The sequence below is a fragment of the Garra rufa genome, chromosome 8 (assembly GCF_049309525.1).
Source record: "Garra rufa chromosome 8, GarRuf1.0, whole genome shotgun sequence".
Lineage (NCBI taxonomy): Eukaryota > Metazoa > Chordata > Actinopteri > Cypriniformes > Cyprinidae > Garra > Garra rufa.
This window is the reverse complement of record NC_133368.1, coordinates 1,295,229-1,311,731: the sequence shown is the minus strand read 5'-3', so window position 1 is coordinate 1,311,731 and position 16,503 is coordinate 1,295,229. Positions and strand designations below refer to the sequence as shown.

General features: G+C 39.7%; 1 protein-coding gene across 1 annotated transcript in view; it reads left to right on the top strand.

Moving 5' to 3' along the window:
• The window catches only part of map4k4 (mitogen-activated protein kinase kinase kinase kinase 4), a 58,378-nt gene extending 42,248 nt beyond the window's left edge, over positions 1 to 16,130 (top strand). The window contains exons 18-27 of the mRNA XM_073845673.1: positions 1,283 to 1,513; positions 4,651 to 4,756; positions 5,745 to 5,912; positions 8,098 to 8,241; positions 9,761 to 9,895; positions 10,016 to 10,116; positions 11,755 to 11,904; positions 11,999 to 12,158; positions 13,253 to 13,392; positions 14,112 to 16,130. Of these exons, the coding sequence (XP_073701774.1) occupies positions 1,283 to 1,513; positions 4,651 to 4,756; positions 5,745 to 5,912; positions 8,098 to 8,241; positions 9,761 to 9,895; positions 10,016 to 10,116; positions 11,755 to 11,904; positions 11,999 to 12,158; positions 13,253 to 13,392; positions 14,112 to 14,195 (1,419 nt within the window). The 3' untranslated portion in view covers positions 14,196 to 16,130. The remainder of the gene's footprint in view (positions 1 to 1,282; positions 1,514 to 4,650; positions 4,757 to 5,744; positions 5,913 to 8,097; positions 8,242 to 9,760; positions 9,896 to 10,015; positions 10,117 to 11,754; positions 11,905 to 11,998; positions 12,159 to 13,252; positions 13,393 to 14,111) is intronic.
• The last annotated feature ends 373 nt before the right edge of the window (positions 16,131 to 16,503 follow it).

Below are 16,503 nucleotides of genomic sequence, written 5' to 3'. Positions count from 1 at the left end.
TGAAGAGGACTCCTAAGTCACCAAGACCAAATCACAAACTAGGCCTATCCTCTCTGCTGGAAAAAACAGTCATCACAGAAATTATAACTGTTTCCACTAGAAATACCATTGCAGATATTACAAACCACCAACTTTTAAACCATTAAAATCATTAATAATTGGTTTCCTGTACTGTTTGGGACATATTCCATCAGGATTTAGTGGTTTTAACAAGCCACCAATAGAAGGTGACCAATTATGAGTAGAGATTAACAGACACCATTATAGTTACCATTAAAACCAATACAATGTCTATTATAACCAGGAAAAACATTAAAAACATTTGTGATGGTTTCCATTTTATTTCTATTTTTAGCCAGGCTATAATGGCTGTTGCCGGCAATCTGCCTCATAAAGCAGGAACATGTTGCATTTATTGGCACACATATGTTTTCCTACGCATCTTTTTTGGTTTGGGGCTTATCCATACTCCAGATTTTCCTTTGATTATATTCTTGTTTTCATTAACAGGTTTTTTAAACCTTTATTTGAAAATGGCAGCATAATATTGCCCTAATAATACAATACAATATATAATAATACAATGCTTCTATGAGTAAATCTCTGACAGAGACCCCTCCCCTGTCAGCCAATCACGGTGTGCATAGTTAATGAGCATGCTGACATCATCCACAGGAACGAGGTCAACCCCGCCTTTACTCTCGGCTTAAGACGTAGTAAAAGTTGGTCTCAGCAGCTTTGGGAATAGGTTTTTTGAGAGAAAACTCTTAGCTAAAAACATTTACTGCTATTTAGAGATCACAGATCAAATGTTTTGTGAATACGGCCCTGATGTATGTATCGATACTGGCATCTGATTACATTTGTTGAGCCTAAAGCCTTCCGTACCCCAGCCTCAGAGCTGTACCAAATGCACTTAGTGCAGGTAAAGACACCTAAGTGTAAACTGGGGTCGTGTATTGATGGAATCAACAGCTCTGGCCAGTTTCTCAGTTTCTCATCTCATCCCATCTCATGTAACAGCAGAAGTACAATGCAGTGCCATAGTGCTCACATAGAGTATGCAGACACACAAATGTTGGACATTTATTATTTGTGTTTGTGTTGTTCTGTTCATTCTGTCTGGCCATTGTTCCTGTTCTTTTGTTTCTGTGATTTATGAATGTTTTATTCATGCCAAAAATCATATTAGAATGTTTTATAAAGAATGGCAATTGCATGTTTACCCCAGCAAAAGAGACCATCAGCGTTGCACATGCATGGACCCATTTACCTTTCTCAGTTCCAGAGAGCAGGGCCTGTGACAGTGTTGGGTTCAGGCTGGAAAGAGGCTCCTAGTCCCAGTCCTGTAGAGCTTGTGCAGAGGAACTGCATTAGGGGTCGAAACCCCCTGCTGCCCGACCTGCTCCAGCAGAGTCAGCGCTCTCCCCCTTCCTCCTCCTCCTCCTCCTCTCCCAGCAGCCCTGCCCTGTCCCCCCTCAGTCCCTCGGACAGGGCCCCGTGCCCAGCGGAGGTACGTCTGCCGTGAGCCGCAGCGACGGCCCTCAGCCCTGGCTCCAGTGCAGTAGAACTGCGGCGTAGTGTTTCTCTGGTGTTTTGATGGTGGGAGGTTTCAGCTGTCTGTTAATGAGACCGCCTTCTATGCTACTAATTCTTCAGCACACTTCTAACTGATTAACCAGCATTAACTGCTCAATAACACTGAACTAATGAGCCAGACAAACATGATAACACATGCTCAAGCAGAACGGCTGAGATGACGCACGCACATGTCTAGCAAAAGTTATTATTTGAACATCTGAATAAAGAAATAGAAGAAGCTAAGACTTAAACATAAATTTAAGCAATAAGGTACGAGAGGCCGTGCTGTATCGTGAATAAATCACGGCTGAAGGGCGTTGTTAGGCACGACGCAAAGCACAATAAAAATATTAATATTAAAAATATATATTAATTTATATACATTAGGTTGTACGTTTTCATAAAGTAAAATCATTAACTGCCTTCCGCTGTACAAAGTAGTCCCTAACTGCTAAAGCTTTGTTTACGTTGCTAAGGGTGGTTGCTAAGGAGGTTCAATGATACACAGAACGTTGAGTGAAGCGGTCATAGCAGTGCTGTATCATGAATACGACACAGCTGCTGACCAATCAGAATTGAGGAATGGCCAATCAACAGAAGCAGTAGAATTCGCCAATTTGAGGTGGATATGACCACTTGACCGTGACCTTTTTTATTATTCCAGTGCGTTCCTTGAGGTTTGCTTTTGTTAGTTAGATATATAAGACCAGGAAAGTCTATTATTTGTAAAAACTGATTTTCTTAAAGGAGTAGTTCACTTTCGAGAACAAAAATGTACAGATAATGTACTCATCCCCTTGTCATCCAAGATGTTCATGTCTTTCTTTTTTCAGTCGTAAGGAAATTGTTTTTTTGAGGAAAACATGTCAGGATTTCTCTCCATATAATGGACTTCAATGGTGCCCTGAGTTTGAACTTCCACAATGGAGCTTCAAAGGGCTCTAAACGATCACAGACGAGGAAATAAGGGTCTTATCTAGCTAAATTATTGCTATTTTCTTAAAAAAAAATGACAATTTATATACTTTTTAACCTCAAATGCTCATCTTGTCTAGCTCTGAAGTATATAAATTGTAAATGTTTTTAGAAAATAACCAATCGTTTCACTAGATAAGACTCTTCTCCCTCATCTGTGATCGTTTAGAGCTCTTTGAAGCTGCATTTTGGAAGTTCAAACTCGGAGCACCATAGAAGTCCATTATATGGAGAGAAATCCTGACATGTTTTACTCAAAAAACACCATTCCTTTACGACTGAAGAAAGACAGACATGAACATCTTGGATGACAAGGGGGTGAGTACATTATCATTTCTGAGTACATTTTTGCTCTGGAAGTGAACTACTCCTTTAGCTTAGCTAAAACACATTTGAAACAGTACAGATATACAGTGGGCTGCCACGTTTTTCAACAAAAGTTTCTTGGGGTCCTGCTGTCAAAACAAACGCTTCACAGAGATCATTACTGACTCCCTAATGTCAGGACTGGGTCCAGCAGTGATCTGGCCATATCCAGTGTAGTCAGTGTCATGGATTATAATGTGTGCCGCAGTGTAGACATGCTCAACTGACCACAAACAGCACAAGATCTTCCCAGCGATCTGAATCGTTGTGCAGCCGCAGTGAGCTTTAGATGGCCGTTAACCTGAGGAGCTCTTCAGCCTCGCTCATCCTCCACACGATGAGGGAAAGTGGGCGTCGAAGCTCTGTAATGAAGGTACAGTGGGTGTCGAAGTGTCCTGACAAGGTAAAGCGAACGTTAAAATGTTAAAATGCTCGTTTCTGACTGGGTCTAGGTGATATTTGAGTTGACATTAGCTTTTTGAATACGTACAAAGGCAAGGATGGAAACCTAATTGACTGTTTGGATGTCACTTACGCTTCGTGCAGATCTAGTATGTTACATTAAATTACGTAACGCATACATTTCTTCAATTTCTGTCACCTTTCCCCTTACATATGTGACCCTGGACCACAAAACCAGTCATAAGGTTACATTTGACAAAACTGAGATGTACACATCATATGAAAGCTCAGTAAATAAGCTTTCTATTGATGTATGGTTTGTTAGGATAGGACAATATTTGGCCGAGATACATCTATTTGACAATCTGGAATCTGAGGGTGCAAAAAATCAAAATACTGAGAAAATCACCTTTAAAGTTGTCCAAATTACGTTCTTAACAATGCATATTACTAATCAAAAATTACATTTTGATATATTTATAGTAGGAGTTTTACACAAAATCTTCATGGAACATGATCTTTACTTAATATCCTAATGATTTTTGGCATAAAAGAAAAATCAATAATTTTGACCCATACAATGTATTTTTGGCCACTGCTACAAATATACCCCAGCGACTTAAGACTGGTTTTGTGCTCCAGGGTCACATATTTCATATGACAGTACAATAAAGTTAATAAAACCATCGGTATTGATGAGGAACATAGGTGTTTATTTATATTTAAACTATTATTAAGTTATTACGAAACATTCTCATAGTACTAAGCACTATTGGACTATTAAGTACTTTTATTTATTGTAGTATTTTATTATCATTATTTATTAACACCTTTTGGTGATGTGACCCCATCTGTACAGGTTGCATGATATTTAAAAAGCAATAACACTCATTAGATTCATTTTTATTTTATTTTATTTTTTTGGTTTGAAAACCAGAAAGGTTCAAACAACATAGCAAAGTATGAGGGAGGGTTTCTCCTTAACTCATGAGAAGGAACTGTTGATAATGTCAAAGGTCATGTAACTGAGCTCCAGAAACCAAGAATTGATTTCCTCAGAGGAGTTTGCTTGCATCAATTTCTTCCGCTTTTCTCTCTCTTTCCTAGAGTTGTAATGCTCATTTTTTCCATCAGTCAATTCATCTTTTTTTCCACCAACCACCATCAAGTCATTCAGCATGTTTTGTCATCTGTGTTTAGTTTTAGCTGTTAGATTGTTAGTCTTAAGCTTATTACAATTAATAAATTAAAGAGCGCTTGCATTTTCAGTGCTTTAACTGTTCATTTTTGGTATTTTCCCGTTCTTTGCTCATGATACTGTCACAGACTCCCACCGTGCCGAAGCACAAGTCTTCCTCGTCTTTCACACCCTTCATTGACCCACGTCTCCTCCAGGTCTCTCCGTCCACCGGCAGCGCGCTCAATAATGCTGGTAAGTGTGTGATGCTGCAGCTCCCTGTTTGGCCACAAGAGGACAGTGTCTTTGCTGGAGCCTCCTCCAACCCAGCCTCTAGTTTAGCTGCTTTTGAGAACACTTGATACAGTATTTTTTGTGGTAATCAACACTATGCCACAGAATATTTCTTGATTTTTTTCCCACATCAGTCTACATTCCCTACTCCATAATGGCAAATCAAAAAATAGGTTTCTAACATTTGTGCAAATTTATTAGAAATAAAAAGCTGAAAAGATCCCATTGCATAAGTATTCATACCCTTTTCTGGGACACTCATTCATATTGCTTCTAGATGTTCCTACACTTGGAGTGGAGTTAAACTGTGGCAAATTCATTTGAATGAGTCTGATTTAGAAAGACACACACCTCTCAGAAAAGGTCTAACAGCTGAAAATGCATATCAGAGCAAAAACCAAGATAACTGCCTGTAGAGCTCAGTGACAGACTTGTGTTAAGGCGATGATCTAGAGAAGAGTTCAGAAACAAATCTGCTGCATTGAAGGTTGACAGAAGCATTCTCCATAATGGAAGACGACTGGAACAACTAGGACTCTAGAAAATGTCTGACAGAGATGGAGAGGTGAAAAGGTGAGGCGAAGAATGGCAGATAATTGCCAAATGCAGATGTGCAAAGATGCTCACATCAGACCCAAAAACACTTGAGGCTGTAAAGCTGCTTCAACTATGGACTGAGTTAAGGGGATGAATACTTATGCAACATACTTATTTCAGTGTTTTATTTTTAATACATTTGGAAAATGTGCACTCCATACACCATAATAATGACAGAGCAACAACCAGATTTGTAAATTTTATACTGTAAGTCAGCAAGAAATTCTAAACAGTAACTTTGTTTTTTTTTCCATTGTGAAGGTGCTTTGAAATGATGTGTGCTGTGAAAAGCGCTATATAAATGAATGTGGCCTGACTTGATTTGCGTAAATGTTGTCTCCGGTTTTGTCAGGTTACAGTAACGACGCTCGACTGCAGGAGGCTCTGCGGCAGGACGCGTCCCGTAAGGGATCGGTGGTCAACGTCAATCCTGTCAACACACGGCCCCAGAACGACACTCCAGAGATCCGCAAGTACAAGAAGAGGTTCAACTCTGAGATCCTGTGCGCTGCTCTCTGGGGTGAGTGATATTAAACTACAGAGACAGAGAGTGTGTCATGATTCCTGACCCAAAGTGCACAACACCACAGTCGATGTCTATTCTGATATGCCAGTGCACGTTTGCATTGATTTCTTACGTGTGCAAAGCATTACTTTGATTAGAGCTGACGCTGCCTCTCAAGCCTGAAGTGGTGAAGGGAAAAGCAGTGAAAGAAGTGCAGCTCAGTCTTCAATCACAGCCGTTTACTAGATGACACTACAAGCTTTCATCTTCTAAAGTCACAGAAAAATCTGTCAAAAGATTACACACACTGTACAGAATCTGCTACGTTTTACCAAAATAAGAGGAATCATACAAAATGCATGTTATTTTTTTTATTTAGTACTGACCTGAATAAAATATTTCACATAAATGATGTTTACATATAGTCTGCAAGAGAAGATAATAGCTGAATTTATAAAAATGACCGTGTTCAAAAGTTTACATACACTTGATTCGTAATACTGTGTTGTTTCCTGAATGATCCACAGCTGTGTTTTTGTTTAGTGACAGTTGTTCTTGAGTCCCTTGTTTGCCCTCAACAGTTCAACTTCCTGCTGTTCTTCAGAAAAATCCTTCAGCTCCCACAAATTATTTGGTTTTTCAGCATTATTCAGGGCTCTACGGGGCACCATGTGCGACTGACCCGATCAGTATATTTGTGTTTGCGCTCAGCGGCGCTTCAAAGGTTTCTACGTGTTTTTGCAACGTTGAGTAATGCATCACAGACATTTCTCACCAATCCTTTCAGAAACAAAGTGTAGAGAGAGTGTGAATAAGAGACTGATTGTGCTGTGGAGAGAGCTTCATTGATTATAATAGAGCTTTGTGAAATCGCGAACTAAGATGAGTGACAGCTTTTAATAATTTTTAAGAGTTTGTCAATCAGATGTTGATTTACTACAGCAGTTAAATAAATAAAAGCTATTATTAAGTGACTTACATTGCCTGATTTTGCTCTATTTTGTCGTCAAAAGTGATCTGAAACAAGTCACAACTGAGCCGCTGCGCATCTCCACTCAAACACAGCGGTGTTTCGTTTACGAATGAATGTGTGTTTTTAAACGAATCTAGTGAAATGATTAAATTTTCGCATTCATATAGACATTCACTTGCTTTATTCCTGAATGAACCAGCCGTTTGAACGAGTCAAATGAATGATATGATTCAGTATTAAATCAGTGTCTTAGATCGTTTCAGTTATTTCAATCTTTAATATTCTGTATTCAAAATGTTATATTTAAAACATCTCAACATGAATTTATGCAATTTTGATCGCACTCATGCCACTTTTGAGTCTCATTAAACATATGAACATGTGAAAACAAAATTCCCCTGTAAATGACTTTAAGGAGTCAAGTTTAAACCCTTTAAATCAGATTTTTGGATTATGGTTCAGAATGTGCTCCTGAAATTTTGACTGTGCTCCTAAATAATAAACATGTGCTCCTAACGAGAAAAGTAAGCGTAAAGCCCTGATTTTTGTGTATTTGAACCCGACAATGACTGTGTGATTTTGAGATCCATCTTTTCACACTGAGGACAACTGAGGGACTCATATACAGCTATTACATAAGGTTCAAACACTCACTGATGCTCCAGAAGGAAAAACATGCGTCGAAAGCCAGGGGTGAAAACTTTTGGAATTTGACGATCAGGCCAAATTTAAGTTATTTTGTTTTTATGGGAAACATGTAAGTATCTTCTGTAGCTTCTGAAGGGCAGCACTAAATGATATGAAAAAATGATATTTTGGCAAAATAAGAAAAATGTGCTCCATCTCCATTCTGTTCAAAAGTTTTCACCCCCGGCTCTTAATGCATGGTTTTTCCTGCTTAAAATCTCTAAAATCATACATCTAAAAAAAAAATGCTGAAAAACCAAAGAATTTGTGGGAGCTGAAGGATTTTTCTGAAGAACAGCAAACAGTTGAACTGTTCAGGACTCATGAACAACTATCACTAAACAAAAAACAAACAAAAAAGTGTAGCTGTGTATCATTCAGGTAACAATCTGTAGGTGGTCTGAATGCTTTGGTGTGATTCGTGGACACTGGACCAGCGCTGAGTTTCAGTGGTTTTGGACATGCCAGTGTGATCGGGACATCCGGAGAAGCAGAGGACTGTTTGAAGTGGTGTTTCCCTTTCTTCCTGTCTCGTCTCAGGTGTGAATCTGTTGGTCGGGACGGAGAGCGGCCTCATGCTGCTGGATCGCAGCGGTCAGGGGAAAGTCTACCCGCTCATAAGCCGCAGACGCTTCCAGCAGATGGAAGTTCTGGAGGGACTCAATGTGCTGGTGACGATATCAGGTAAGGCCCGGCTGCTGTAACAGGCGTGATCTCTGGAGACTGAGGAGCACAGGAGGCAGAGAGGAGGTTTCAGCCTGTTGGTGTGACAGCAGACGTGTTTCAGCATCACCGTTATGTAACATCCTCTCGTGTGATCTGCTTCTCTTGTATACATACACAGTAAAGTTCCTGTTTTTTCCTCTGTTTCTGTCTGTCTCTGTGGTCAGGTCTCAGACATGACACGGAAACTATGATCAGTTCAAAACTGAGAAATTGTGCAAATGCTGTTTTAATATTGCGCTGACACACGCTGTAGTTTATCATGTTTAGACATGGTGAAATGTTCCATTACACACACAGACGCTTTTGAAACAGCTGTGGCGTTTAAGAAACTTTCATAACACTCAATGCAAATCAACCCCCGATATCCGCTCAAAATATTTGGCGAAAGTTGTGAAATAGTGCCAATAAGCTGTCGTTCATCATTTACAATGAACTCTAAAACTGCATTCTCCCAAATGTTGAAATGTCAAACCGAAGTTGTTGTGTTAGTTACATCTGTCTGGCTTAATAAACGTAAGAAATGTATAGAAATAATCTAGGTAGTAGTTCACTTTAAGAACAAAAATTCGCAGGTTTTGTACTCATCCCCTTGTCTTCCAGAATGTTAATGTCTTTCTTTCTTCAGTCGTAAGGAAATTGTTTTTCTTTTTTTTTTTTTTTTGAGGAAAACATGTCAGGATTTCTCTCCATATAATGGACTTCTATGGTGCCCCCGAGTTTGAACTTCTTAAATGTAGCTTTAAATGCGGCTTCAAACGATCCCAGCCGAGGAAGAAGGGTCTTATCTAGTGAAACGATGGGTTATTTTCTAAAAAAAAATTACAATTGATATACTTTTTAAACCTCAATTTGGTCGTCTTGTCTAGCACGGCAAGACGAGTGTTTGAGATTAAAAAGTGTAAAAGTTGTAATGTTTTTATAAATAACCAATCGTTTCACTTGATAAGACCCTTCTTCCTCGGCTGGGATCATTTAGAGCCCTTTGAAGCTGCGTTTAAACTGAACTTCCAAAATTCAAACTCGGGGGCACCATAGAAGTCCATTATATGGAGAGAAAAAACACCATTTCTTTGCGACTGAAGAAAGCGACATGAACATCTTGGATGACAAGGGGGTGAGTACATTATCTGTACATTTTTGTTCTGAAAGTGAGCTACTCCTTTAAGTACTCAGTACTTAAATGTATAATTACACTGTTTTAAAGATACCTTAAAGTAAAGTGTAACCATAATTATACTGCTAATTCTTAGTAAATGGTTGCTTTTCTTTTCTTTTAATTGGGAAGGGTTTCTAAATGATATTTTCCCACACATTTCATAAGCTCTTTAGAGTAAATAAACTAATACAGCATAGCACCATGTACTGTACAACGAGCACATGTATCCCAGCATACGCCATTGATTTGGATGTTCTGTAAGTTTGGTCCGGACCAAAAGACCAAGAGAACTGAACTGCAATATTTTTTATTTTTTTGTAGGGAAGAAGAATAAATTGCGGGTGTACTATCTGTCCTGGCTGAGGAACAAGATCCTCCACAATGACCCTGAGGTGGAGAAGAAGCAGGGCTGGACCACCGTAGGGGATCTAGAGGGCTGTGTGCACTACAAAGTTGGTATGTGTCCATATCTGAATGATTCTGTGCAGCTTCATGATCTCTGCTCCTTTATCCGGCATTGATCTGGTCATTTGCTGTGCGGTACTTGAACTGACGTGTGGTTTGTTTCGTCTGTAGTGAAGTACGAGAGGATCAAGTTCTTGGTTCTGGCTCTGAAGAATTCAGTAGAGGTGTACGCGTGGGCTCCCAAACCGTACCATAAATTCATGGCTTTCAAGGTGAATAACCTAATATGACCGTGAGCGTTTCAAACCTTGCAGAAGCTGCTCTTGTCAACCTTGGGCTGGTCTTGAGTGACTCGCAGTGTTGACTTCTCCAGTTCATGAAGCGTAGGAGAGCATTAACATCAGGTCGTTTCCCTGCAAAAGGATTCATTGTTTTTGACTTTTTGAGTGACAAAAAGCATGCTTTCATCTGCATAAAAATGCAGGCTGTCCAAATAGGTGCATTTGTACGTTTTTAGCATTCACACAACAACTTACTGACTAAATTTCGCAGCAGATAAATGATAAAAACACTGGACAAAAACTGACATTAAACTGAGCGTTTAACGGCAGATTAAACTGCAGTGCTTAATAACAAACAGAACGTTATCATTCGCTGGTCTGGATGCTTATGTAGTTATCGTTTCTGGTGTGAATGGGCTTTATATGAGCAATATCACACGAGTAGACATGAGATATGGCTATATATCGGCACATATGGCATTTATACAACAATTTGAAAGCACAAGAGTGTAAATGCATAAAAAACAACAGCAGAGTGTCTTTAAAAGTCCTCTTTTCTGCCGACCTACTTCCTTCCACCACGGATACAAATCTCAGTTTGACGGTTGATCAGCTGAGCTCCAGCCTCTGTTGCTAATTCTAAAACGTCACTTTAGAGCTAGTAACGATGAACGATAAATTCTTCATTGAAAACCTACTGTATTGTGTCGACTAAGAGTCTGAGTCATCGTGATCACCTGCATCTGATACAGCGTTTGTTCTTCATATTCACTATGTAGTTTGAATGTCTGCAGAGGAAAGCGTTATCTTTATCATAACATTAATATCCTTAATATTATCTGTTAAGGGTGATTTCATTGCATTTGTTAGCTGCGGAACTAAAAATAACTTCTGTTTCTAATTTTCAGTATAAAAGTTTTTGCTGCTGACTCGTAAAACAGTCTCTTGTCGCCATCTAATGGCACTAAACACTTTTTAAATACTAGTATTGTTTCTATAACAATTAAAATTTAATTCACAGCAACAGCCATTATAAAAGCTGCTAGGCAATTTAGTCAAAAGTACACCGGCAGCGCTCTGATATACAGCATTGAATTTACATAAACATGGTGACATTTTGCCCAAACTATCTTCTCTGGAACAAATAATAGATTAATGAGACCAAAGACTGCCGTTAGATTCACCCAAAACAAATTATATCTCATATTTAACCACTAGAGAGACATCAGAGCCAGCGGTAAGTTCCAGAAGATCTCTCGTGCGGGTTCATGAGTGCAGAACGATCCAGAGCTCTCATTTCCAAAAACGTCAATTCAAATTTTCAAATAGACATTATCTTTATTTACAAACTTCATATTTGAACTATAAATAAGTACATTTTCGCCTGAAAACCTCTTAAAACTACATTCTTTGACACAAAAACAGTAATATTTATAAAATGATACTGGATTTACTGCTCTAATATTACACTCTTATCACCCAAATAGATTCGAGGACTTGAAAGAACTGTTGTGTAAAACTAAAATAAAAAAAAACTAAAATAATTATAAAGCTGATATTTATTGTGATCTTGAAGACTCCCAGTGAATGAATGAATGAAAAATCTGAGTTTTCCTCTTTGTGCGTTAGTCGTTTGGTGATCTGGTGCACAAGCCGCTGCTGGTTGACCTCACAGTTGAAGAAGGCCAAAGGTTAAAGGTCATCTATGGGTCCTACTCTGGCTTCCATGCCGTGGATGTGGACTCGGGAGCCGTCTATGACATTTATCTGCCAACTCACGTATGTGCTGAGCACTCATTGAAGCTTATCGATGTCAGTTTGTGCGGCGGTGTTTTCCTGACCCTTCATCGTCATCTCTCTTGGTTGTTTTCAGATTCAGACCAGTATTCAGTCACATGCCATCATCATCCTGCCAAACACTGATGGCATAGAGCTGCTGGTGTGTTATGAAGACGAGGGCGTGTATGTCAACACCTACGGCCGCATCACCAAAGACGTGGTGCTGCAGTGGGGCGAGATGCCCACGTCTGTCGGTATGTTAATGACGCCTCTATTCAATCATTACTGTGTCATAATATTTCATTGATCAATATCTCTTAGTATGTTTGCATGCAGTTATATTCAAGCTGAGGCAGTCTTTGCATAGTTGATGCATTATTGAATACTTGAAGCAGTAAATGCACGTCACGTATCAGTCACTTTAGTTTGCTCTTGAGTGTTGTTTGCATTGAATCCCTGCCTTTTGCTGTGATTGAAAGCCTGACTTTTGATAACGAGTGATTAAATATACAGGGCAAATGGCCAAAAATGATTTTTAGGGGTCCAAGAACTAGGTGCTGGAAACACCTATTGTTTGTACTGATTTTTTTCTTATTATTTCTGCCATGAAAGTTCATGGGCATGAGAGACCATTGATTATAGAGACTCCAGACTTGGGTGGATGGTCGCAAACGTGCACATCTACTCGGTCGCAGACACACTGTCCAACTTTGGGAATTTTTTATTTAAGTATTTATTCAAACTATTTTTGTGACTTTTAGACGTCTTGTGCCCCACTGATGACAATGATTCATAGCTCCATCACAGTATCTTAGTGTGATGCTGCTGCCATGAAGCAGCAAGTGGCCGGCAGAAAGTTTTGATGCCACATGTCTGTTCCCCCACAACCTCCCCTGGGCATCTAGAGTCTCTCAAGTGTTTCCCAGGTAGTCTGGCCTTAAGGAGGGGTTCAGGTGAGCCTCCTCATAAGTCCTACAACAGGGCTATTGAGCTACTCCTGGGGTGTACCGTGCCATGTTTCCACTGTCTCTTCTGAGGCTTGTTCAGGCCTCTTCTGTGCCTCCACTTAAAATGTGCGTGGTCCTAACAGCTCAACCGTATCTTGAGCACTGCCGCTGCTTCTGTTTTTATTTGAGAAATGTACGAAAAAATTCTACTCAACCCATTTGTGCTTATGTTTTTTCATTTGCAATATCTGCTAAATGAAAAGCAGTAAGGCATTACATCGGTTAGTTGTCCCAATCAACAACGAGACTGAGAGAGACTCAATTTAGCCTAGTCAGTGTGTATTTGTGAACACACAGTTCTATATATTTCTCACCTGTATTCTGTGTCTTTTATCCTGCAGCTTATATTCGTTCTAACCAGATCATGGGCTGGGGAGAGAAGGCTATTGAGATCCGCTCCGTGGAAACAGGCCACTTGGATGGAGTTTTCATGCACAAAAGAGCACAGAGGCTCAAGTTTCTGTGTGAGAGAAATGACAAGGTGCGTTTTGGATCTTCTTTTAGTGTTTCTGCTGTACAAGCAGTTCCGGTCCTGAATATTTATGATATTTGTATTATTGTCTTGAATTACCGCAATAAGAATGAGATTATTTTTGCGTTAACAAAGATGAAAGGTGTGTTATTTCCATGTTTAACAGTAATAACCCAGCAAGCAATAGTTATTTTTGGCAAAATAACTAGTTAGATGTATGATATTCCATCCTGTAAGCAAACTCAGCAGTGTTTACAAGGTTTAATGGTGTAATTTTTATTTTTTACTTTTATTGATGACTAGTCTAATATTGGGATATGTTTAGACGTCTATTAAATTTTCACTGACAGCCCAAATACAAACTTGTTTTAGCCCAGACCGTCTGGGCTGTGTTTTCACGGCTAATAGACGTCTTTTAGACCAAAAATTGCTTGCTGGGAAGAGTCTGATGGGAACCGTCAATTAGAATAACATCCAGACTCTTTGCAGCAGTGAGATGTTTTTGGTCAAAAACGTGTTCTCTTGTAATCGTGTAAAAAACGTTGGGTCCTAAAGTGGGCTTCGCTTTCGTTCTGCCAAATATAATTGATTCAAATCTGTCAACAGGACATGGTCTTGAGAGGTTTTGTGAGACTGACCCTGCTCCATCTATTGGAAGTTGACAGTAAACTGATCTGTGCACAGTAAGCTGCTGTTGTAACGCATCTCTGTTGACTCGTTTGCCGCAGGTTTTCTTTGCGTCTGTGCGTTCCGGAGGCTCCAGTCAGGTGTACTTCATGACGCTGGGCCGCACCTCCCTGCTCAGCTGGTAAAGCACAGCGCGGGACGACACGAGTCTGAGCTGCCGGCGGAGTTTCTCGACGTGATCAGCTGAGGCCAGGCCACACGAACGGCCAGAGCCCGCTGAAGGACTGACAAACCGACAAACACACTAATTGAAACTGCGTCCTTGTGCAGCGTGCTGCATGAGGAACGGGCTTGAGTATCTACAGTATTATTGCTAGTCTGTGTAAATGTCTTTCTCTAGAGTTTAATAAAATCTGACTCGGCTGAGAGGAACGGTGACATCCTGCTGTTGTGTCTCTCAGTCACACATAGTGTTCTGACAATGGTGAAACACAAAATGGCTTTGTTTTGTCATGTATTTTTATTTATGGCTTGTATTTATTTCTAGGTTGTTTTGTTTTTTTTTTTGGTCAATTTTTCTAAGCAGAGTAGTTCCAGTAACATGAAGGATTCCCGATGGTGTTGCCAGTGTGCTCTGTATGGAGCGTCTCATGAAGTCAGCTAACGGTCATGACGTCGACCGGAAGCGGACACCTGCAATAGCTTCAGTTTTGCTTTTGGCACATCAAACACGTGGATTTGGATTCATTAGTTTGCTCAACGCGACTGTCCTGTGGCTCTTCTCATCTGCTCTCATAGCATCTCTTATCTCCCCCTCGTCTCATCTCTACTCCTTTCATGTTTTATTGTCTCTTATCCTCTTTTTTTCTTCTGCCATATGTCTGATGACAGTGGCTTCATTCCTGTTGTTTGAATTTTGCATCAAAAAGACCAGTGAAGAAGTCTTAAGCTGTTTAACAAGCATCTCCACTGGCTTTGAGGCGTCTGCATCCAAACTTTGTGTGTCCCATCCTTATGTTTTAAGGACGTCTTTGTGAAACCATAAGTGAAAGCTTGTTCGGGCATTTTTACGCATTAGACCCGGAAAATTGAAACCGAATGGTCCGCTTTCTATGCTCTTGACGCATAGATTTTTTTGGAGATGCATGAATTTCATCGGGCGGCACCCAAAGCAGACCATCACAAACGGAGTTAGGATCCCCGTGATGAAACACTACCTTTAGTCCAATGTGAAAGACTGTCTTGGTCATGGACTATGAGTATGATGATTTGAAACTGAACTGTGTGTGATGAAAGGCAGGACTGGAATGAAGCGATTGAACCAAATGAAAGGGATGAGCGTGCACGAGTCGACACAACGTTTTTGCTGTCACTGCTCTTGTTCAGTGTTTCCTCTTCCTGTTTTTAAAGTTTACACACACACACACACACTCTTCTGATTGGCTGATGTCTGTTATGGTTACTGGAGGTATCTTCTCTGTTTAGTTCATCTCTTCCCACATACACTATAGATTTATATGTTCTATAAGTTCTATATTTATGTTACTTGTGTTAATTAGTATTAGATCATTTTAAGATTTCAACGGAGCTGTTGAACTTTCAGTCAGATTTGTGATAAGAAGAACGTGAATCATGCCAGTGGCAGAAACTAAAAGTGAAGCGTACATGTTTAGAAACAGCCACAAATTGAAAACTGCTTTGGCGCTTTTTTTTTTTAAGCTTTAACTTTGAGAATTTCTCAGTCCTTCACATAGTTAAGATTCAACTAGCGATTGTGATGTTTGAGTTATTGCCCTGATATAGTGACCTTAAATTCACCTAAAAATAGAAAAAAGGTTTAAACAAGCAAGTTTTGTAAATCTAATGTTCATTGTTGTGTTTTATTTTAAGATTCTTTTGATTTCAACCATAATTCTTTGTTGATTAATCAGTGATAATAATTCAGATGGTGTTTCCTCAGCGCTGCTTTGACTTTCTGAATCTGTTCTTGGCTGACTGGTTGTCTGTTTTCAGTCGTGGCACTGTATCGTACGTCCTCTCTCTATATGACAGGAAGTCCTGTATTTTCCTGATGGTCCTTTGTTTTTCTTTGAAAATAAATTGGGTTTACTTTAAGAAGTGATGCTTGTGTTATGTCATGTTTGGAAAGAGATTGTGTAAATTATTTTTCTTCATTCTGCTGTTCCAGTGCATGTCTGTTGTTTGTGAAGGATTTCTGAGAGTCTGGGAAAGTCTTGAAGTTGCAAAAGAGGAAGGTCGGTGTTGCACGGTGTCTCAGGCTTCTGCAGATAGAGAGAAATTCTCTGTTAATAATAGAGAAACAGCTCTGTTTAATAGCTCTAACCATAGAACTTGCAAGTGTCTTGGTGGAAGAGTGGAGTAGCATCTCACAGCAAGAACTGGCAGATGTTTCTCAGGTCATGAAGATGAGGTGCTCTGCAGCTGACAGACTCACCACATGCTACTGTCGATTACTCAACTTACTTAGCTTTC